The following is a 23448-nucleotide window of genomic DNA, read 5'->3' on the forward strand; positions in this document are numbered from 1 at the left end:
GTCCTGTGCGCTCGGTGACAGCTGCCCTGCACGCCCCTGACATCCTGCTAGGAAGGGTGCTTGGCTCGTCCTGCAGCTGCTGTGCATTGCCTCAGAGGTTGTTCTGGGACAGGTATCCAAGTCCCGGTGTTCTGAAAGGCGTTCTGGAAACAGGCTGTTGGAAAAATGCAGGACCGGGGTAACCGCTCCCCGTCAACTCTGTTCTGAAGGCCCAGTGGTGTAACTGCATTCTTCAGGGAGGTCACGGAGCGGAACCTGCCCCGAAGGCTCTGAGCAGAGCAAGGCTCCAGGCGGAGAAACGGCTCCTGCCGATCCCAGTGCGATGCTGTGGGCTGGGAACAGCTCTTCTGGGGCGTGAGTGGGCACGGGCACAGGCCTGGGGAGTTGCGGAGGCAACACAGAAGGCGCAACTGAAACTCAGAAACCACCAGGATTTCCCAGCAGCTGAGCGAGGGTTTTCTGGAACGCTTTTGGACTCCAATTTACGCACCCAAGATCTTTCTTTGGACAAGCCGTAAGCGGCTTGTCTCAATCGAAGCAAGGTGTTACACCAGCCACAGGGAACTGGGAGTTGTAATTACGGGCAGCGCTGCCCAAATTAGAGGGGCTGCCCAACCGTCTGCAATTAGCTCTGGCCTGCAGCCTCCTGCCCCGCCGTCCTGGCACGGCCGCCAGCAGCGGGGCAGCGCGGCTTTGGCCAGGCTGGGGCCGGGCACAGCCGGAGCCTCCTCCCTCCCTCCCTCCCGCACCCCAAACCCGCTCGCTGAAGCTTAATCAAGACTGACATCTTTAGGGCCCCACAAAGAACAGCAGGAGCATGGGCAGCGAGCTGCCAGGGACAGACCGTGACTTTATTTCTGGCTTTAAACGTAGCAAATGGCAAATCTTCTCTAATATCACTGCAAAAATACTTTGCCTGGGTAAAATAGGCTATCCTGTACAGAGACATAAGTTTAATATACCTTGCTATAAGTACATTTATACACATAAAACGGCATAAATTAGAAAAGGGAAAAACGGGTATATAAAATTCTGGTTACATACAAATCTGATTAAATTAGCATTTACAATGTGGTTCTAGGATACCTGTTAAATATAGCGCTGTGCATACAGTACACCGACACCCGCCCAGACACGATTAAAAAGAAGGGGCTGGCGGGCCAGGCGGGCCAGGCGGTCGCTCACACGTACTGTAGTAAAAAGCAGTGGCCCACCTTGGATTTTTTTTTTTCTTCCTTTTCTTGAGGACACGCAAATCTCTTCTTCGAAATTCCTGGCTTTTCCAAAGCGCTTCCCAGCAGCTGTCCTACGCGCGGATGTTTGCGTCTCATCATGACCTCTTCGCTCTGCCCGGCTGACCTCCGCGGCACAAGATTATCTACCAAAATCAAAACAGAATGGCCTTACTTTTCCCAGCAACAGGGTGTGTTTCAAGTCGGTTTTACGCACATGGGAGGAGAAGGGGGAGGGATGTCCTGCAGTGTTTTACTTTCCATTCAAAGGGAGATTTGTGAGAGGTTTATTTATTTACTCCCCCCCCTCCCCAAATTTACAGGCCTGGGAACAGGAACCATCTGGCCTGGCGATAAGGGCCTCTTGCATCTAGCTGGCATGGCACGGAGCGCGGCCATGCTTGCAGGACTTGGGTTACTCGGGGTGAGCCTCGTTTGCCCCACCGAGTGCTCCCAGAGCTCAGCTCCTGGCGTGGCAGGCGGGGAAAGGAGCTGGACGCGCCTCTCTGGGTCTCCCTGGGGACTCCAGGCGGAAGCCGGAGTTAAACACCTACATTGGGGGCTGAACGGGGTGAGGGGAAGCCTACCCCAAGTACCAGCAACACCTTTCGGTGATAAAGCACGGAGAGGAACTGGGGAGCAGCAATGACCCCGAGACACTTCATTCAAACGCACGCCACAAGATGAGCTCAGAGACCCCGGTAAGATCCACGCCTGCTTCTGGAAGCTCGGGCAGAGCCCCCCGGGTGGGTGCCAGCCTGGCCGCAAGCCCCCAGCGGTGCCGGTGCCATCCCCACACTCAGCTGCCGGAGGGGCTGTGCCTGCTCGTCCCCTCCACGGCCCGCAGAAACGTCCCCTGCCTGGTTTTGAGGCACAAGGCCTTGGTGCTGGATTGCCTGAGGAGCTCAGGTGCTGCACTGATAAGCTGGGCTTAATCCTGCAAGCCCCGGCTGCCCCAAATTCCTGTCTGAGCTACAGGGGCAGGAGCTGCGTAAGGAACACGAGGCCACTTACGTTTGGCCAGACTTGCTCAACCCCCCTTTGAAATATTATTAGTACAGTTCCACAGCTGAATCGCTTTTCTTCTGCTAACAGCCAGCTCTTAAAAAAAGGAAAAATCCCTGAGAATCGTTAGTGTCACAATCTGCACAACAGAACGAGTGAAACGCCGGGCATCCGACAGCAAGGAGGCAAACACGGGTCCCGCGCAGCCCAAGGGGCACCTGCAGCCTGGCTGCTCCCGTTAGGATTGCTGGCTCGGCCTGGCGGCGATGTTTGCACACCCCGTGCTGGGCACTGCTCTGGGGGAGCCTTCTCCCCGTGGCAGTGCAGGGGTTTCTGCCTGGCTGTGGTGCAGGGGTTGCTGGAGGCACGGTGGGGCTCACGCTGCTGCCCGCAGGCAGCACAGGAAGGCTGCCCAAGTTTTGGAGGCAGCCAAGAATTGATGTGCTGTGAGTGAAAGGGATGTTTTTAAAGACTGAGCATCAGCGAGGGGATGCTGTCTTTGAAGAGCTGACTGCTGTCCACAACCTAGCCCGACCTTATGAAATGCCTGGCCTGATAAAGCCTTCACGTCAACTCCGGTCCTGAAGCCGACGAGCTTCAGAGCGCAGCCAGCTGCAGGACTGATCACGTCTGCCTGGAAAGGCACTGACCCATCTGCTGAAGGAAATCCCCTTCCCTACTGAATTCCAGCACTTTTAAGCGATCCCCTGGTATGTATTCTTCAGGTCCACGCACACCATCTGGCTTCGTCCTTGATGAATCCTGTAGGATTTCTTCTGTCGAACCTCACAGCCCTACTCTACGGTGCCTCCTGAAAGGCTGAGCTGGCTGAGCAGCACCCTGCTGGGCTCGAGCACACACCAGCAACTCCCGACACCACTGGAAACGTCAATGACACTGATAAACCTGGAGAGAAGCAGCAACTGCTTAGCCAGGTGGTGAGAAAACGGCTGGGATCATCACAACCACGTGCAGCCGGAGCTGGGCTCGTCCTTCCCTTCCCATGAAGCCAGGATTACGCAGATGGAGGGTGGTGCGGCGCTCTCCCCGCCTCAAAACCAGCACCTTCTTCTCCCCTCAGGCTTTAGCCCGCTGTCCATCTCAGTGATGCCTGCGTACCTCCTGCAGATCATCAGCTACTCCAGAGCCACTAGCGGCCCTGAAAGCACTTAATCCATCCCATCAGTGCAAGCAAGATACATAACTGAACTTGCTTAACCTCTTGCTACAGGGTTCTTCAGCAGTGCTGCCATAATTAGTCTCAATAGCCACATTAATTCTTGGTGAGGTCAGGTTGTGTAAGCCCTCCTTGGGCTTCTCATCTCTTCTCTGACCTGTCCCTCCTTCCACTTAATGAAGAGGCCGTTTTCCGCAATCACACCAGATCGTGCGTTAGACTGAAGCTGCATTTCCTTGTTATTAACAGTTGAGCCTCTGGAGTCTTGCTCACCAGCACTCGAGAGCAAAATGTTTCAAAACGGAGAGGAACTGCTGGGTCTAAGCAGGGCTGCTTCTCCAGAAGTATGCCTAAGTTCAAAGCCATGCTCGTGGCGTGGGCTGCGGGTGAATATTCCGTTTTGTCACAAGTTTTGAGGTTTTAAAATGTCTTTTTGTTGCACACTGGAAAACAAACAAAACCCTTCCCATGTTTCTGCAAAACAGAATGCTGTCAAAACATTTTTGTTGGATAAGGTCAGGTTTTCTCTCCCTCCTTCTCCTCGATCCCTGAAACCCCTCTTGAACGAGTCACCCAGACCGAACATTGCAGCACTGAGAAAACAGCGGAGTTCAGTGAAATTCAGAGCATCAAAACATCCCGACCCAGCCTCCGTAAGCACTAACCCAGCAGGAGCCAGCGCCGCACTAGCTAGTAGGCCAGATGCAAAACACATTACCGTCAGCAGCGGAGGGGAAAACCTGAGGTCCTAGCTGCAGACACTAGCTGGAAGCTCCAACGGCTGAGCCCCCGTACCAGGGAGTAGTTGTGGATAGCTCCTTCCCTCCCACACCACCTCCTCCCTGCCGTTACACATGTAAGTGGCTCTGCCGGGTTAATTACGGCACAGGATTTTGACAGATCAAAGTCCATTTAATAAAGCGCCTGCTGCTGTACAGCAGGGGTCTGGGGCTGTTTTTGCACAGCGTAGTCCCAGCAGGCAGGCTCATTCAGGAGCAGCGTGGTTCCTGCTCGCTGGCATTTGTGTGTCCCCAAAGCACATGTTCGAGAGCAGGTTCATCAGAAGGAAGCAAAGGATTTCTCTCTGGCCCTGCTGCTCCTTGGAACATTCCTTCCAGATGCCTGGGCTGGCAGCTTCTCTGCAGCCAAACAACTTGGACCGAAGGGGAGACATTTTAAATATCCTTCTTAGGGAACGGAGTAGGGCAATTAGAAAACTCTTGTTCTCGGTTTGCAACAGGCTATGTTACAGGTAACAAAAGAGAATCGGTTTAAGGTTTATGTGACTTGAAGAGTTGCTCTTAGGCAGTGTTTCAAAGGGAGTCATGAGCTAATCATCTTTTATATAAATAACACTTTGCATCAGTTAATATGAAAGTGCCTTACAGAGGTCAGCCTCAGCATATGGAACAAATCCTGGGATCCCAGTGAAGCTTTTACTTCCTCCTTCAGGCACAACTCCAGCAGCAGGATATGTAAAAATGGAGTAAGGGGTTCAAAATTCTGCCAAGTCTACAACTGGAAATCCATTACAATATTCTGCTGTATTAATGCATTGCTATTATGAAGACACTGCTGATTACAGCACCGTAAGCAACGTCTGTCCAGGTAACAGTTAAATGTTTAACACAATAAATGCTTATATAATAGGAAGAGAAGCAGGAGAGACACTGCCAGGCTTAACTTAGATTTTATAAAGCCAGTATGTTCTTCCAATGGTAACTGAGAAAGTGCTACTTAAAAATCAAAAAAAGGTTTAAAACTCTGTTAACGCTATTCAGCTTTGTGCTCAGAAAAGGAGATTCCTTTTCACTTAGCTCGGAAATGGTGAGACTGATGAGGTTCAGGTATGTTCCAGTTGTTTCCCATAAACTAATACAACTGACTGGAAATGCAACAGGGAATACTACATTTTTATTTCTAAATGATTGTATTGTTCAAATTAAAACTACTCCTGTTAATACTATAAATCTGAGCAAGGCACAAAGGTCAGCTCTGGATCTGCACTTCATTCTGCTACTTTGTTCGGTTCCCTCTCTAATTATTATGCTGATCATCTCTGCCCCATCCCTAGCTGCCATTTAGGGGGTGTAACTTTCCTGGCACTGTCCCTATACCTTAATTAGTTATTTTAGGCTTCACAGTGAACTGGGACAAGGTCAGGGCAACAGTATCTCTTCTGTAAGAGGTTAACACTTTCTTCTCAGCATGAGGGCTGAATTGCTGTTTTAGGGGTCCCGAATGCTCACAGGAGGAAACTCATTCTCGTCGTCAAGACACACTGGTCCAGTTGCAAACTCATGCTCTGGGATGACCTCTCCTCGCAGGGCACCACCGTCCTCCGAATAACCTGCCAAAGGGAAAAGGCAGAACATCGCTGATAAATGGATGCACGGAGGCTGGAAACAAACAGCTGTGACGCTCTTTTATCACTGATCTAACCCAGAGCTGGTTTCTGTGGCATTTGGCAGGGCACCGAGGGATGCCTGTAGAGAAAGGTATCTCTGTCAGCACTACCCGTTAGGGAACAGACTAGCTTCTGCGGCAGCAGTTGGCTTCCTCCCACCCCAAATGTAAACCCCAGTTCCAAAATGGGATCCCCATCTGTATGCACGCCTTAACACTAGGGAATATAATGAAAGTCACCCAGTCCTCTCCTGCAATAATTCAGTGCTAGCTTCGTTTCTGTGAAGTGCGACAGGTTCAGGAGAATCTGTAGTGAGCTCGACACAAAAAATAGTGAGATCTGACTTCCACAGCCATGGTTCCAACTCCTGGAAACCCGTCTGGCAGCTGGCAGACTGCTGTCGGACAAGCTCCAAAGCTCGGATGTGGTTTCTGCTCGGCCAGGGGCCTGTTTGTGAGCAGCGCTGCACAAGGGGCCCAGCAAGCAGAGCAGAGAACGCCTGAGCCATCCCGGGGGAGGAACTGGGTGAGCTCCAGAGGGCCCTGCTGTCCCAGTCTGCTCTGCACACGGGGTGTTTTGCTACATCGAACCCTTGGAAGCTTGGAGACTTGCCGCTTTGCTCCAGGGGCTTTCTTGCTCCCTTGCCCCGAGGAAGGGCAGCCGCGACGCTCACCTGGCATGGTCGAAGTTGAAGGCACTGTACTTTGTCTGGCTACAGTCGCTGCGTAAGATTGAGGTACTGGAGGCTGAAGGTCGTTTTCTTTGTTCTCCTCTGTTTTTCCTGAGCCGAGCAGACTGATTGCACAGGGGCAAGAGGGGAGAAGAGTTAGTCCTGATTCCGTCCGTTCCTCCCCCAGCACCGGCCGATACAACGGCGTGCATCCACGTCTCCTTGAAGCACCTCACCCGCTTGTAGCAGTGCGGCCAGGCTCTGCCCGCAGCCCTTACAGCGCTGCAGAGGAGGAGATCATTGTGCTCTACAAATAAAGCAGGGGGGAGCAGAAGATAGGGAGAGCACTACTTCGGCTGGAGGACAATGCTGGCATGAGAACAGAAGGGAACAGACTGACCACAAAAGCTTTAGGTTACAAAAGCAAACAGTGTTTCTAATCATGGAGGGGGCTCCGAAGGGCTTCCAACAGGAGTGGACTAGATGAGAAAAGCAGCGCTGGCTAGTTTAGGACGGAGTTTGAGCAGAGATATAGTATGATGTAATGTAACTCATGACCCAAGGGCCCTTTTCAGTCCTCTGATGCTAAAAGAGGAACCCACACAGGACGCTGGCCTGCCAGCTCCGGACGGCTGCTTCACAACAGGAGCACAGGGGCGGCAGCGGGGTCTGACGGAGGCAGGAGGCCGGCGGCCGGAGCACGCTGGACAGCGCAGCTTTCAAGTGCCTTTGTTTTGCGGCTTTTAAAAAAATCTGCTGGCATTTTCCTGGCCGGCAGCCACGTCCCGGCTGAGAGAACATGTTACATCGCACCCCACCCCAAAGGCTTCACATCTGGAGCCAAGTAGCCCAGATGTGGGGTTATGTGCTTAATTTTATTGGCACACAAACTGAACGGCAGCACGGAAGGCTCTGCTTTGGCACCGCGAGCCTGCAGGCATGCATGTGTGAGAGTTTTTGTTGACGGAAGCTCCCAGTGCCGCTCCACGCCATCACACCTCCAAAATCAGCTCTCCAGCCTGGAGAAGGTGGTCTGCTCTCCTGCCCCCCTCGTGGTCAGTGCTCTGCTGCTGGAGACATCTCCTGAGGCACAGCCTGCCCAGCTCTGCCATCTAGGCTGAGATATCCCACAGCTGCCGGGGGATTTGGGATGTCTCTGGTTTCTTCTGCAAGATGCCCCAGGTTCCTGCCTGCTGACATGGTCCTCTCTGATGTCTGTCAGATCAAGCAACTAAAATCACAAGTCAGTTCTAACGTTCTTGCTCCTACAGCTCCGTTTTGTGCTTTCAGGTGAAATTCCCTTTCTTAATTTTCAAAAATCAGCCTCTGTATCAGTCATGTAGGGAACTCCAGCACACTGGAGGTACGGTACCTGTGCTTCTTAATTAAGACGCACTCTCCTCCATCTTGCGGGTCCAAGTTGTAGATATAGAGATGTCCATCTGACGTGGTCACCAGCAGTCGAGGCAGCTTCTGAATCCTAACGCGAAAAGCATCGTGAGCCCAAACACGACAGCTGCAGGCGCACACAGAAGCAGCAAACACACACGCTGTGTGCTCTGCAGCAGGCACGGGTGCCAGATAACGGGCCACAGCGGTGGTGTTCCGCACAGATAGCTGTGTCTGCTCACAGGCTGGCGTGGCAGCGGGGACACAGATGTCAATACGTACGTGGAGAGGGCGCAGACGTTCCTCTGCCCGGAGGTGTTCAGGCGTACAGTGGCGAAAGCTCGGTCCTGGTTTATCATGCCTGATACTTGGGCAGGGAGGTAGTTGGTAGCAGCCTGGAACATCTTTCCCATGTACCCGCTCCAGGTTGGAGGCTCTTCTGGCCGGCTGCGGGGTCACAAAGCAGCATCAGTAGGGCTACCACAGCCATCCGTGCCAAAACAGGTTAGGAACAACAAAAGCGATCCTGATCTCAGTTATGCGGAAGGCTTCCTTTGGAGCAGCTGTGCCCCTGGGCACCCTTGCAGAAGCCCTTCTCTGTCTACCCAGAAGGGCTGACGTGTTTGCACCCAGGAAAAACAACACGGAGCTGATCCTTGTGCTGCGCTTTCTGTTCCTGGTGCCCATCGCAGCATTAGAAGCCTGCAGACCAACCCCGTGCCGTGCCAGGGCAGACTCTCATAGTAGCAGATTCACAGGCTGAATGATCTGGTATCAGAATTCCCCCTTCTCTCCTGCAGCAACAGAACCTCTCCCCACGGATGAGCCGCATGGGCCCGCTGGCCAGGGACTCTCATGCATCTGGTGGGACCCTTCTGGCAGCTCGTGGAGAGCCCCAGCACTGCGGAGAGCCTGGGTTCGCTCTGGCATCTCCAGCACGAGCAGCACCTTGCTGCCAGGGGAAGGCTGGCTGGGTACAGGGAAGGAGGCAGGGGACAGTGGCAGCTAACAAACACAGACCAGTCCCTGGGGAGCTGACAGCAGGGACACGGTGCGTGGCTTTTCCAAGGAGTGAGTCCATCAGGACACAAAGCCAAAGAGAGAGTTTGCAGCTGGCGGAGAACATGTGGCGAGGAAATGGAGGCCAGCTGCATAAAGGCAGGTGCCTGAAGCACAGACAGCCCTGGGGCAGGCAGGTAAGCCCAGGCCATCCCCCTCACCTGTCAGTGAGATGCTCCAGTTTAAAGATGTGCACCGTCTCCGTGTTACTCGAAGCACACAGGAACTGGGAATCCATGCTGAATACCAGGGAGCTGATGTTCACGTACCTAGGGCCAAGGAGACGGGACTGGTCACCTCTTGGCACGTTACCGAATGGGATCTGCTAGGTTTTGCTCAGAGGACAGGGAGGAAGGAGACTCATACAGAGACAGAAGCCCCCTGCCTGGCTGCTGCTGAGCCTGCGGGCTAACATTTCCCTAATCCCTTCACTCAGAGCTGGGGATAACCCTGTGTTAGTGACAGCCAGCCAGAGAGGTGGAAGCGACCTTGCTCACACAGCTGTCTGTCGAGCAAACAGCTGTGCTGCCTCGCCACTGCAGCTGAAGCTTTTGGAACTGCAAAGGCCAGGGAGGACATCCAGGGTGCTGGATGGCCAGGTGTAGGTGGCATCTCTTCCTGTGCAGGTGCAGCAGGGCAAGGATATCTCGGTCATGTCGGTCTGTGTACTTGCAGAAGTGCATAAAATCACAGATCAGGGATAGGGGAGGGAGGAAGATCAGGAAAGGATCTCCTGAAGCATTTGACGGGGACTACAGGAGGGCAGGAACAGCCCAAGGCTGCCATGAAGACTTGGGCTCTGCACAAATGACTTTTAGCTTCAGAACACCTCCTCTGAGAAGCCGAGAGCCAGGATGATAACTCTGGAGACTTCATTATTTCAAGTAAGGAACAACAAAAGGACGGAGTAAATGGACTGAATCTACCTCTGTTCTCTGCAATTGTCCCGTTCTGTGGCACACTGAATTGAATCACTAAACTGCCAGCGGCAGTTGGGCGCAGCGTGGCTGTCTGGCACAATGACATTTCTATCTGATACGCTCGCTCTTGTTTTCTTTCTGCAAAAGATGCCAGAGCCGCCAGGATCTGACGTTGCCCTTCCCCTGTGTTTACATTTCTGCTCCGGGAGCCCTCTGTCAGCTTGTCATCGACAGAAGAATGAACTGACCTTTTCATCCCTCGCCGGAATTCATAGAGCTTTTGCCCACCAGGAATGGAAAATACCCGAATGACTGTGCCCTGCAAAAAATGCAAGTGGAAAGATCACACAGGAGCAGGGCAAAGAGCGTGAGCCCCTCCTCTGACACACCCAGGTAACTCCTTACACGCGAAGGCCCTGTTTGCCAGCCCGGGTCAACATGAACACGACACAGTGGCCTCTTACAAGTGGGAATCCCTTTATTGCCCCTCCCCTGTGAGCCGTGTTTAGGAAGGGGCTGCCCTGAGGCCCCGCTCTCCCTGCAGCAGGCAGCCGAAGTGCTGGGGCTGGCTGCGAGCCCTCTGCCAGCTGCGGGCTGGCTGGGGCGACGAGGTTAATGCAGCAGCACTCACTCACTCACTCACTTTTTCGGAAGCGCTTGCCAGCTTCGAGCCGGTGGAGTTGAAGGTCAGGGCAGCCAGAGGGCCGTCATGGGCAGGAATTGTGCAGGCTGTTTTCTGCAGGACAGAAGGTAATGTGAGTGCAAAGAGACACGCTGCTCCTCGGGCTGCGTAAGGGCAGGGCGTTCCCTGCCGTGTGCCCTGTCCGGGACCGCCTGTGTGTATTCACGGGGCCGTATCGCAGTCCTGGTATCCCTTCAGCAGCCTCAGCATTTCTTATCTCTGCCCCGCCTTGAGCTCCCTCACCATGCACCGCAGGCGCTGTGATTACAGAGAGCTCCTTTCAGGTGCACGAGGCCTCAGCTCTCACCTCTCCCGAGCGGGCTGCAGGCTCGTGGCTGCGCCCTCGCTGAAGGCTGGCAGGTCCCTGCGCACTTGGCTCTCTGCACACCGCGCCTGTACGGCGCAGACTGCTGCAGTGACGCCACTCGGATGCCTGCGGGGAGCCCAGGCCCTCGCTAGTACCTCTCGCAGCAGCAGCGCGCCTTCCCTGCGAGCTCTGCTCCTCCCCTGCTGCAGATCCTCAGCTCCTGCCGCACGTACAGCCCGGCAGCCTTATGTAATCCAAAGCCCTGGCACAAACCGCAGATAATCACGACCCTAGCCGGGGAGAGATTTCCTGAGGGGCTGCGGGCACCTTGCCCTCGCCATGACTTCGGGTTCAGCATCCTTTCCAGCCTGCAGCGGGGCAAAGCAGCTGCCCAGGTCCTGCACCCGCAGCAGCTCCTACCTCTGTGAGCCACCCCAGTGACATCGCTCCCTCTGTGCACGCTGCCAGAGCTCATGTGAACCCTTGTCCATGTCAGCCTGGCAGCTGCAGAGGCAGGGGACACATTTACCTCCACATCCAGAGCTGCGATATGGATTTTATGACCTCAGAGGCTGCCTGCTTTGCGTGGCGTCCAAGCAAGGGGGATGTGGAACGTGCCTGCCCCGGGAGCTCCTTGCAGCCCAGCCCGGCAGAGTGCATTTATTCCTCCTCCCCAAAGGCCCTGTTGGCCTCGCTGTGGTGCTGTTTGTTTTCAGGCCCTGCTGGTATCCAAACGGGCGAGCTCTGCACTTACCAAAGTATTTCCGTCGTAAAGCGTGATCTCTCCGCTGGTCGCGCTGCCGGGATAAGCCAAGTAGGAGTTGGCGTGGTTGATCGAGAGCGCGCACAGACCTGGCAAGGCGAGAGGGACGCAGCTGAGGTTGTTTGCTGGCGGAGGACAGAAAGCGGAGACGTGGCCACGGACACCGCGGGGGTTCGGGCGCTGCCTCAGTTTGGGCCAGTGGCCGGTACCAGGCGCGGGCCGGCTGCGCGCTGGCGATGCCTCAGCCGTGGGGACACCTGCTGGTGCGGGACAGTACGGCTCCCTTCTCCCCGCCACGGCCTCCCCCAAATCCTGCTCGGAAAAAGCCCGGGTCCTGCTCAATAGCAGGCTCTCGGCTTCTCCCCCCCTTAATCATCTCCTTTGAGAAGGCAGGAGGAGGTGCACGGAACACAACGAGGGACATCGTGGTCTCAGGGCTAGCAGGACTCCTGTCCAGGCTCACCTGGACGCCTGCGGGGGTGAGCAGGGTGTGAGCGCACGGCTGGAGGCTCGGATGAGCCGTGCAGCCCGCACGCAGCCCCATGACGCCTGTGCAGCGGCCGTGGGGCTGGGCAGTGCCACTTCCTTCTCCCAGAGGAAAAGGGAAGCAGAGAAAGACACAGCAGACGCCACAGTTGTGCAGGGAGGTTCTGGCAGACGAGGAACTTGGACCCAGCTGAATTGTTACCACAGAGGGAATTCTACGCTGTAACGACCATCTGTCTGTATGCCAACACGAGCACAAGTCCCCCAGAGTTCCCCTTCCAAGAGAGCACGAATTACAGGAGACAAGTGGATGGATGGACGTGTGCGTAGGGCTCTCTATCCGCCTGCCCCCCAGGTGACCTAGGAAAGAGCATCCCTTCCTGCCTCTGCTTTCTGCCGCTGGCTGAGGACCGTCCCAGCGGATCCTGTCACACACAGCAGCGGGTCTCACTCGCTTCCTGCACTGCGGCCGCGTGCTCCCAGCACTCCCAGAACCCACTCGAGGGTTCGGCACGGACCCGAGCTCCCTGGATCCCGCCCGGGGTCCCGCGTAGCCCCACGTGTGGAGGAAGCTGGGGGGTTAAAGGCTGTCGGGGATCCCGCCAGGCTCCGCGCCTCGCTCCCCGCACAGGACGCACGCACGTGTGCACGGATGCACCCAGCCACGCGCACACACGCCGTGCAACACGTCGTGTCGGGACGCTGCCCTGGCCCCGGCCCAGCAGCAGGGAAGAATCAGCTGAAGCTTTTGTTTTAGGTCATTGTTTCTAACTAAACAAAGAGACCGCAGCAGCGGAGCCAGGAGCTGCGGGATCAGCCAGGGGCCCCGGAGGTCCACTCCCCATCAATCAAAAGCGTTTACATCATGCCAGGGACCGTGAGCGCCGGAGGAGCTGCAGCAGCAAAGTGCAGGCAATTAAAAGGCAGGTGACGGCACCCAAAGAGGGAGGGGTGGCAGGACAGCAAGGACAGCCCACAGACTGCTTGTGACGAGCACGGGGGTCGTCTGAGGAGGGTCTCCCCCCAGCCCGGCAGCCCCGGGGATCCTCGCAGCCCTTTCTCTAAGCGGAGGATCGAGAGAAGGCTCCAGCTGAACAAAGCGAGCTCTGAGCCGGCCGGCGTGAGTCAGCCTCTCCCTCCGCTCCGCGCCTGTCTGGACGAGGCAAACGGGAAACCAGGCCAGGGGAAAACACAGATGGAGTGTACTGAGCTGACCTCGGGGACGCACAGAGAACAGGGATCACAAGGGACACGGGCGGCCTTTGAAGATGCTCTTCTGCTCTCGGCACCCGACAGCCCCGGCGAGGGGCGGCGCATGCAGCAGGGGGCTCAGGAAGGGGGCACAGCCTGGCGCTGCTCAGCGTAGCGCCCCTGGGAGCGCTGCTTCACAGGTGGCTCCCTCGAGCAGTGCAGAGAGAAGCTGCTGCACTGGGGATGCCTGGCCTGGCTGCCCAGCCAGCAGCTCCGGTGGGATCTGAGGGGTGAGGGGATCCACGTGAGGTGGTTCCCAAAGCTGCAGCTCTCGGCCCTCACGGCACGCACGTCAGCACGAGCTCGATGACCTCCTCAGCACAAATCCTGCCTCTGCCGTGAGTCACCTCGCAGCCACGGCGCTCCCTTGGGCTCTCCTGCCCTCCCCGGAGCAGATCAGGCCAGGACTCGCTGGGGACAGGAGCCACTGGTGCCCTCCTGCACGGCAAAGGCTCCCACGCCGGTGTGCTCACGGTGGCGGGCAGCCAGCCCCGCTCCCAGGGCGCTGCGTTGCCCCAGGGACTTTGCTTCACTCCCACGGGCTGCGGTGCGGCTCAGACACGCTCGGGTGCTTCTCGCCTGGAGCTGGAAGCTCACGACTAAGCAGCGTGGTTTCCTCTAAGGAGGGAGATTCACTCCTTCTTTGAGCACACACGAAAAACACCGGACTCGCCCACCCCGGGCGTTTTCCTCTCTCTCCTGCGTGGAGGAGGCCGGCCGGACCTTACCGAGGGGACAACCCGGAGCGTGTGCAGTCATCCTGGAAAGTCCGTGCACATCACCACGGCAGGAAGCATCGCCTCTCACAGCGTGTGCGTGCGAGGGAGCCGGAGGTCACCGCACTTCCCCCGTAGCTGCGAGACAGCCACGCTGGCTGCCCCCTGCGTGCTGCAAGCTCCCCGGGCCCAGCCCCAAGCGGCTGAAGGACAGCGGAGGGTCAGGAGCTGGGTTCTGAGAAGCGACGGGTGCAGATCTCACAGCGACTGCCCTATGGGCGGGCAGAAAATCCCCGGATCCCTGCTCGGAAAGGGCTTGGCAAAGGAGAGAGAAGGCTGCGCCGCCTTGGCCTCCTGGGCACAGTGTGCGTGGGGTCAGGCTTGGGAGCAGCGCAGATGTTCGGGGACAAAGGGAGCACACGTGGCACAGCACTTGTCACTCAGCTCATTCAGTGACAGCTGCTGCGGTAAAAGGGTTTTAGAAAAATAAGCTCGTATGAAGTCCTGTGATCCGCAGCAGCCTCGTCCTGTCCCAGGAATTGCTGAGTGCTGCTGCTCTTAAACTGTGACCCGACCGCTCAGCCCGCCTGCGGAACAGCTCCAGGCCTGGGTATCCCTGTCCGTCCTGCCACGGCGGGGCTTTCTCGGGAAGGTTTTAAACTGTAATTATATTTGCAGCATTGAGGATGTTTAATCCACACGAAGAGGCCATCTGTTAAGACCTGAAGTAGGTCGGGGGAGAAGCTGGAACAGCATCCCTTGAAAGCCCAGAAGCAGCCAGGCGTGAGCGCATCGATAACTTCACAGGCAGCCGCCCCCGAGACGATGCCGCAGCCTGTGACGGGGAGATCGCAGCGCCGCCGGCGCGCAGCCAAGTTTCCCTGCTCGCCGCTAAAAATAGCTCCTCTCCCATCAGCAGGAAAGCCGGATTCACCCCACGCTGCGCAGGGAGGATCTGTTCTGCAGCCACCTGCCCTGCCCCGCCCTGCCCCTTGGGTTTCCCGTGCGTTCGGAGTAATATCAGGTGGCGGCCCAGGCTGCTGGGAACTCCCTGGCTTGCTCGGAGGCACGGCGCAGCTCCTTCAGAGCGCTGTGGGACACGGGGCACGCTGAAGGGAGGGCAGCGAGCCCCAGAGGGGGGATCTGAAGTCATCCTGTACATGGAGGGAAGCTTGCGGTCCTGGCCTGCCCTACAGCTTCACTCTTGTACGGGGAATAAAGGCACGCTCCGGGAAGCTGCGCGGTCATCCTGCGAGAGGATGGGGTGAGACTGAACCTTCCTCGAACCCTGCTGAGCGTTCCTGCTCTCCTTGGAAGCATTTGCTCAGGGCAGAGCAGGGTTCCCTCTCTCACAAGCCCAGCTGAGCGCCTCCAGACATTGCTGGCTCCTCAACGCTGAATTAGCTGTGCTGCTGCGAGTGCACAGGCCGCAGGCTGGTTTCAATTCTAACACGAATACCGGGGCTGAGCAAAGCTCCCGCAGAGCTCACCTCTCCCTTTCACGCAGTTCTGCCGCGCTTACCTGTTGCATTGGGAGGCGTATCCATAATAGTCTTCAAAAGCTTCATGTCCTTAATGTTATGGATGTAAATTGACTCCTCCAGGCAAACAATCAGCCTCTGCAAGGACACAAGGGCCGTGAACAGAACCTCACCAGCACAGGCACAATGCCTCTGCCTGCTGCTCCCGCAGCTCACACACCCTCATCTTTGCTGTCAGAAAAGCTCCGCGGGGATTTTACTGAAATGCAACAGAAACGGGATCTCCTCTGCTTCTACATCCCCTCTCACTGGACAGCCTTTGATTCTGTATGGCTCTGCTTCTGAGAGTTGCCTGCATCTGCTTTTGTATTAGAAAGCAGATAAATCATGGTGATTTCTGTTACTCTTACGAGCTTATCTTCCACATCTCCAGGCCCCAGAACACGAGGACACACCTGGGCTACACCCTAGGTCCTGGTTACCATCTATTTCTACCCCAACTTTTCTCTGCTGTTTTTTTCATAGCAAATTACTTTTTTGGTCATATAGGCCACGGGGCAGAGGGGCTGCCACTCCTGCTTGTTAGCATGCCTACAGATGGGCTTGCCTGCCCCTTGCCCTGACTTCTTCCCAATTTGGGAGCAAGCACCCAAGCGGTGGGCCTCCCATTTCTGCTAAACCTAACGCGTCGACATCAGCAGGCAGGATTGTGCTCTGTGTGCCCAGAATTGCGTAGAATTGTGTAAAACCGGGGGGGAACAATTTGTTCAGGGACAGCCACAGAGGTTAGTGCTTCACATCTAGTATTTACACCAGCTTGGCAGGCGGGCAGGGTATTTCTAAGTTAACGTGCTTGCACCTCTTCTGTGGAACGAACTCACCAGGAACACCCACCCACTCAGCCAAGAGGCAGCTGCTGAGCGAGGAGCTGCCAAACGATGGGCAGGAAAGGCAGAAAGGAAAAAGGAAGCCTCATGTTGCAACCTTAGCATTAGGCCACCATTTCTGTGATCACTCAGCTTTGTGTCTCAGCGCGGTCCAGATCTCTGCTTGTTACGGAAGCATTTTGCAGAGGCTTTTTTTGGGACCGGGCTCTGGATCTGGCCGAGGGGTTGTGCTTTCTAACCCCAGGGAGTGCACAGCTCCACCTGTATTAGTGCCAAGTGTCCAGAAGCCCTGAAAACATCCCAATAAAAATGTAAGGCCAGACTCTGCCCAGGCTCCTGAATACGAAGCATCCAAATCCATGGACAGGAAGCCTCCACCTCTTTAGAAATGAGGCCACTTATTTAGTATCTAAATGTGGAATTTAGTTACTAACTTGAAAACACCCACATTAGAAAATCTTTGCCTTCCTCCACCATTCCCCTCGGATCAAACTCTTTCCCACTTCTATTCCTGCTAACCACAGCATCTGGGGCTGTGTCAGAGCCATTCTGCATTTCCAGGAAGACTTTGCCTTTTCTCCAGTAACAGCCATCAGCTTGCTAGCAGAGACCGTCAGGGTAATATTTATACAGCTGATTTCGGCAAAGCCACCGTGTGCTTTCCCAGAACTGCGAGGCGTGCTGCTGGTGCTGCACAGGTGAAGGGAGGCTTTAGATGACAGCAAAGCAGCAGCCAGAGCTGCAGCACGGGGTGCTGGCACCAACGGGGACAAAATCCAGGAAAAGGATGAGCTGAGTGATGGGGGTGGGAGGTGAAGAGGCAAAAGAGGCCTGGACAAGCTCACTGGGAGCGGAGAGGGCTGGTTCTCTGCCTCCTGCCCTCTGTGCAGCCCTGCAGCCCAGGCTGACATCAGTGAAAGACCTGTCGAGGTGAGGAAAGGTTTTTATCCTCACTGTGCACACAGACAGAGCCTCAGGAAGGTGCTTGGCGCTGCGATTGCTACGCGGTGTTCAAGGCACTGCTTCCTGCATTTCTCTGTAGTGCTCCAGCTTGACATGGCTCAGGTTAGTGGCTGAGCTGTGTGTTGAGGACTTAAACATGCTGGGCATGGACACAGCTAGAAAAAATATGAAACCTCTCCAAAGAATTCAGGAGGGTTTCAGTACAGTAACTGAAAATCCAGGGAGGTTACAGGACAGCTTCTCAGAAGTCCCCCAGCACAGCCTTATTGCCCCCTCTGAGATAAATGGCGATCTAGTTTAATGCAAACTCGAGTTACAGTGGAGCCTGAAACAAAGAATTCCCATGGATCAGCAACAGCCGAGGGACTATTTTGCTTGCACAACAAGGATTTTCCACGGAGAGGTCAAATCAAAACATTTACCATTTGTTTGAGATCTGTTCCTACTTCGTTACTGTCTTCCTGTGTTAATGGCTTATAAGGGAGTCAGCCTTATACGGACTTCTAGAAGAGTAAGGCTTTCATTCTGAACCCCAGGAAGGTGTTCAAACATGACAGCACGAGCAGAACCTGCCTGCCACCAGCTTAAATCTTGACTGGAGATTGGAATTGTATAGTTGCACAAAACAGAGTTATTTCTCTGCACTCGAATGGTGTACATGTGGGCTCCTGGGTCAGGGCAGCAGGCAGACATCGAGATAGCTCTGAAATTCAGGTATCACGATGTGTGCGATCACAGCCCTGCCCAGGCTGGAGAGCAGGTGCCTCCACCAAGGAAAAAGGTCATGCTTACACCCTGAGCTCTGCCGCACAGGTAGAAATATCCCTCCTCTGGGGACAGTGCCCTTGGCTTCTCGCTTATCAAAGCCCAGTGATTTATCTTCTGCCTGCCCAACCATCCGTAATATCTTCAAATCTCTTCAGGTTTGTTTGTGCTATGGCCGGTGGATGAGCTCAGCCTGGGATTTGAACCCAAGCTCGTAACGCAGCCAAGGAGCGTGGCTGCCTACACATCATCCTCAGGCAGTCACTGGAACAGCACATGGGAAAAATCCTGGAACTGTTTTCCTCCCAGATCTCCTAGAACTGCTAAGCAGAACCTCCCAGTTTATTTTTATACATATACATCTATCTGCAATTCAGTGGAAGTCCTCGTTCTGCCAGCTCCGTTGTACGTGTAAATGAAAAAAATCAATTTAGGACAGATTTAATTGTAGTACAGGAACTTCTCGTCAAACACAGCTTTACTGGAAACTCAACCCAGAGTTTCCTTACGGGAGAGCTTTACTGCAGGACCCGCTGTTGCTAACTGAGGAGAGGCTGATTATATACAATTACCCAGACTGCTCATTTCTTCATTGTAAAATGTCTTCAGCTTCTTATGGCATATACTTTGAAAATAATTATGGGAAAAAAAAAGACTTTAAATCCTACAAATAGGGCTCAGGGCTGTGTGAGGCTGTGTCAGTTCAGAGCACAACACTCTAACAGCCTTCTTCCCAGCGGTCAGAATGTTTCCTATACCTTTAAAAATAAAACCCGGCAGCTAGCAGTACTTGAGCAGCCTTTGGCCTCATCGATGGAGTTCGAGAAACTCTTGGATTTTGTTACCAACTCTGACAGTCTTATTTGCAACAACGATGGCAGAGGTGGTCCTGAAGTCAGGAAGTGGAATCCAAGGGAGAGGGGAAGGTGAAAAGGTGTTTTTGGGGCAGAACTGCGTGCTGAATAGGCAAGGAGACAAACAACAAAAAACCTTTGTGTACCTGCGAAGAAAACAAGGGCCCAGCACGATTTTACTCAAGCAGTTATGGCAGATGACATCCAGAGCCCCACTCCTCCTCTCTCAGAGGTTACAAGGCCTGAGGTGGAGCTGGCAGAGAAGAACGTGTACCCACCTACCCCTCAAAGCCCTGTTCAGAGACGCAGTGCAAAGCGACCCGGGCTGCGGCTGCTCTCCAGGCAGCAGGGTCCCAGCTGGCCCCTGCTCTGTGCACTGTCAGCACCAGCAGAGAGCCGAGCTGGGACAGCTCCGGCCAGCCCACTTCCCCAGCCTCTCACCTGACGGTTCAGCCGGATGGACAGTATGTTACTGGAATAGCTGTAGTTGCAGATCTCCGTCCCTTTCTTGAAGTGGTAGACATTCATCTGCTGTGGCTTGGCATGACTGACCACGACCACAAGGCTGCTGGAGAACAGACGCTCCACGATGTAAACATCTGGGATTTCATCTGGGCACAGAAGAAAAGCGAGGCGGTCTTTAGCTTGGTTTATGGTTGGTTTGTTTGCTGTGACAAATGAGACTCAGGAGGGAATAGGGTTGGAAGGCTCAGTGCTAAGAAGCTCAACATCTGCTCTTGTTAAAAACTTCTCATAAACGGCACAAAGCATCAAAGGAGGAAGGGGTTAAGGAAACCTCCCTGGATGCAGAATGCTGTTGTGCCACTCCTGGGCAGGGCCCTCCAGCTGCAGTCAATCCTTGGGAACGGGATATAAAAAGGAAGCCCTCACCTTTACCAAAGGAAATGAGAAGTCAGCTTGGTCAGGGACCTTCCTGGAGGCAGCAAACAAGCCAGGGCTTATTGAGGTAAGGAAAAAGCTGCGTGGAACTCGCTGGCTGTTCTGCATGGTGTCTGATTTCTCCCAGCCTCCCTAAGGCAGGGGAAAGCTGATACCCTTTAATCCCTCCTCCTCGCTAGGGTCATGCTCTCTGCAGAGCTCTGGCGTGGCTGTGGTGAACTGTGGTGTGGGATGTCTTGCAGTGACTGCTTGGGATGACTCCTCTTACACCGAAAAGGCACCGTTACAATGGCCCTGCTGTACCTGAGTCATCAGGGACTCGACCTTCTAATTAGCTAGTCCTGAACCATACCCAGTGGTTGGGCTGTCCTGCACTGGAGGTACAAGGGCTGCTCTAAAACCAAGACATAGGACTGCTTCCATCTCAGCCCATTACCTTGAGCACAACACCAGCAGGGATCTGTTTCTCTTTTGTCTCTGGATCTGCCTCTGAGGGGAATCCAAACTCCTAAACAACTTTAAAAGATGGCTGTGGCTTGCTGCCATATGGCAGCTCATTTACCCTGTAAGGCAAAGAAGGACTCGAACTGTGCCACAGATGAGGCAGCTGTGCCTGGCTGCTGAAGCTCCCACTGCAGCCAGTGGGGAGAGAGGCATCTCCTGGGGGTGAGCTGGATCTCGTTTGGTGCACCTCAGCTGAAACAATTCTGGTGATGGCCTGAACCAGACCACAGAGTGTGTGCTCTGTGAGGTTGTACTTGTCTTTGGCTGTTAAACCTGCTGTAAATGACCTTCTTGCACTGGAAGCCCACTAAAACCATCTCAAGGTAAATATCACAGAACCCGCACTGGTGGCCTGCAGCTTCCCAGACGTGTCTGAAACACGTAGCAGTGAACTAGCTCTGAACGCTGGCTTGCAGGACAAGCTGCTGCTGTCAGGCTGACGAAGGAGTGAGAAAGAAGCTGGATTCTAAACTTGTGGGACTCCTCCAGCTCTGTGGAAGTACTGCGGGCGGCTCAGAAACTTCTCTGAGGCTGCAGCTCGCTCTAAAGGCTGCTATGCACAGGGCAGTAAACAGAGCTGCTCCTCTCCTGATAAGGGAACAGCGGAGACAGATGCCATCTCTGCAGCAGCCATACGCAGAATCACTCACTCAAAGCAGGCCGAAGTTCAGTAACGTAGCTAAAGCTGTCAGCCACTGCTCAGAAAGAAGAGACTTACTGCTTTCGTGGACCTGGTCCAGTTGCTCCACAGAACTTAAGGAGAAAAGCTTGTATCCAGTTGTGGTTCCAATTGCCAGAGAGCTGCAAAGATGAGACAGAGATGAGATCCGATGGCAAGGTTACGGCCCAAGTTCCTGCAGATAAGGGGACGGGGCAGTTCCTGACCCAGCGATCTGTCAAGGCACGACTCCGGCTCCAACCTCGAGCACTTAACGTGAGAAACCCGAGCGCTGTGCTTTGTCTGTGGCTGCCGCAGCCTGCAGAAAGCGAGCACCCCCATGGGCCAGCAGAACATCACCCACTGTCTGATCCTGGGGTGACAGATGGACAGTGAGATGGCCAGACAGACCTCTGCAGGAAGGGCTGCTGGGAACCCCTCACGCTGCAGAGGCAGGAGCTGAGCTGCCTCCGGTGACTTCTGGGGGCTGCAGGCTGGGCTGCCTCTAGATATATCACATCATAGAGCAGCTTAGGCTGGAAGGGACCTCAAGGATCAGCCAGTTCCAACCTTCTACCATGGGCAGGGATGCTGCCCACTAGATCAGGTTGCCCAGGGCCTCATCAAACCTGGCCTTGAACACCCCTGGGGATGGGGCATCCACAGCTTCTCTGGGCAAGCTATACTAGGGCCTCACCACCCTGAGTGAAGAACTTCCTCCTAACCTCCAATCTAAATCTCCCCCTTTCTAGTTTAAAATCATTCCCCCTTGTCCTGTCAATATCCGACTGAGCAAAGAGTCACTCCCCATCTCTTTCACAAGCCCCCTTCAAGCACTGAAAGGCTGCAGTGAGGTCCCCTGGACCCTTCTCCTCTGGGGCTGAGCATCCCCAGCTCTCTGCCTTTCTTCACAGGAGAGGTGCTCCAGCCCCTCCATCATCTTTGTGGCCTCCTCTGGACCCACTCCAACAGCCCCACGTCCTCCTGCAGGCCTGGGCGCGGTGTCACAGCACCGTTAGGGTTGGAAGAGCCCTCCAGGATCATCATTGCCCTACCACCAGCACCCACCAAACCGTGTCCCCAAGCACCATGTCCAACCCTTCCTCGAACACCCCCAGTGACGGTGACCCCACTGCCTCCCTGCGCAACCCCTCCCAAGGCCTGACCCGCTCTTTCTGACAAGCAATGTCTCCTCGTTCCAACCTGACCCTCCCCTGGCACAACCCGAGGCCGCTCCCTCTGGCCTTACCGCTAGTTCCCTGTGACAAGAGGCACCCCCAGCCCCCCACACGTTCCCTCAGGTACCAGCAGGGCGCGATGAGCCCTCCCCGGGCCTCCCTGCCCCTCACCTCACAGCTCCTGCACCCCTCACAGGACCGGGACCCTTCACGGGACCCCTCCCAGAACCCCTCACGGGTCCCCTCACGGAACCAGGACCCTTCACGGTACCGGGTCCCCTCACAGGACCCCTCACGGAACCAGGACCCCTTCCAGGACCGGGTCCCCTCACAGAACTCCCTCACGGAACCAGGACCCCTCACGGTACCGGGACCCCTCACAGGACCCCTCACGGAACCAGGACCCCTCCCAGGACCCTTCACAGGACCGGGTCCCCTCACAGGACCCCTCACGGAACCAGGACCCCTCACAGGACCGGGTCCCCTCACAGGACCCCTCACGGTACCGGGACCCCTCACGGGACCCCTGCCCCGCCTGTGGCGGCCCCGCTGCCCCTCACCCCTCACACACAAGGTGCCCCCGGCCCCCCCCCACCCCCGCCGCTTACGTGCGGTCCTGGTTGTAGGAGCAGCAGCTGAGGGCCGCGGGCCCGCCCTGCCCCTGCCCCTGCGCCGCCATGCAGCGCCCGCGGCCCGCTCCCGGCCCCGGCCCCGGCCCCGGCCCCGCACCGCCGTGCTGGCGGCGCCGCCGGCGCTTCCCATTGGTCGGCGGCTCCCCGTAAGGCCCGCCCCGCCCGGTGACGGGCTTGCGGTTCGGCCTATGGGAGGCGGGAAAGCGGGGAGGTCCCGCCCGCCGGGAAGGCAGGGAGGGCGGCGATTGGTCGGAGGTGGGGAAGGGACGCGCGTGGCCACGTGGTGGTGTTGTGGGTGCGGCGCGGGGGGGGGGGCAGAGCGGGGGGGGGGGGCTGAGGAGAGAGGGGAGGGGAAGGGAGGGGAAAGGGGGGGGAGGGCTGGGTTTTGTAGGGTTGGGTTCGGTTGGGTTGGGTTGGGTTGGGTCAGTTCGGTTGGGTCGGGTTGGGTTGAGTTGGGTTAAGTCAGGTTGGGTTCGTTCGGGTTGGGTCCAGTTGGGTGAGGGCAGGTTGGGTTGGGTTGGGTCCGGTTGGGTTAGGGCAGGTTGGGTTGGATTGGGTTTGG

General features: G+C 55.8%; 1 protein-coding gene across 2 annotated transcripts; it reads right to left on the reverse strand.

The window, feature by feature from the left end:
- Positions 1–830: 830 nt before the first annotated feature.
- Positions 831–23018, reverse strand: WIPI1 (WD repeat domain, phosphoinositide interacting 1). Of its 2 annotated transcripts, XM_066980235.1 has the most exons (13): positions 22863–23018; positions 21137–21219; positions 19456–19625; positions 15587–15683; positions 11603–11700; positions 10503–10595; positions 10108–10178; positions 9101–9208; positions 8163–8327; positions 7864–7971; positions 6495–6616; positions 5664–5764; positions 831–1378 (listed from the first exon to the last, which is right to left on the reverse strand). In XM_066980235.1, exons 1-13 carry the CDS (start codon positions 22931–22933, stop codon positions 1331–1333), a joined length of 1335 nt encoding a protein of 444 aa, XP_066836336.1. In that variant the 5' UTR covers positions 22934–23018; the 3' UTR covers positions 831–1330. The 2 variants fall into 2 exon arrangements, with proteins under 2 accessions (XP_066836336.1, XP_066836337.1); XM_066980236.1 differs by lacking the exons at positions 831–1378; positions 5664–5764; positions 6495–6616 and adding an exon at positions 6650–6798.
- Between the last annotated feature and the right edge of the window lie 430 nt (positions 23019–23448).

This window comes from Anser cygnoides, chromosome 19 (genome assembly GCF_040182565.1).
Source record: "Anser cygnoides isolate HZ-2024a breed goose chromosome 19, Taihu_goose_T2T_genome, whole genome shotgun sequence".
NCBI classification, from domain to species: Eukaryota; Metazoa; Chordata; class Aves; order Anseriformes; family Anatidae; genus Anser; species Anser cygnoides.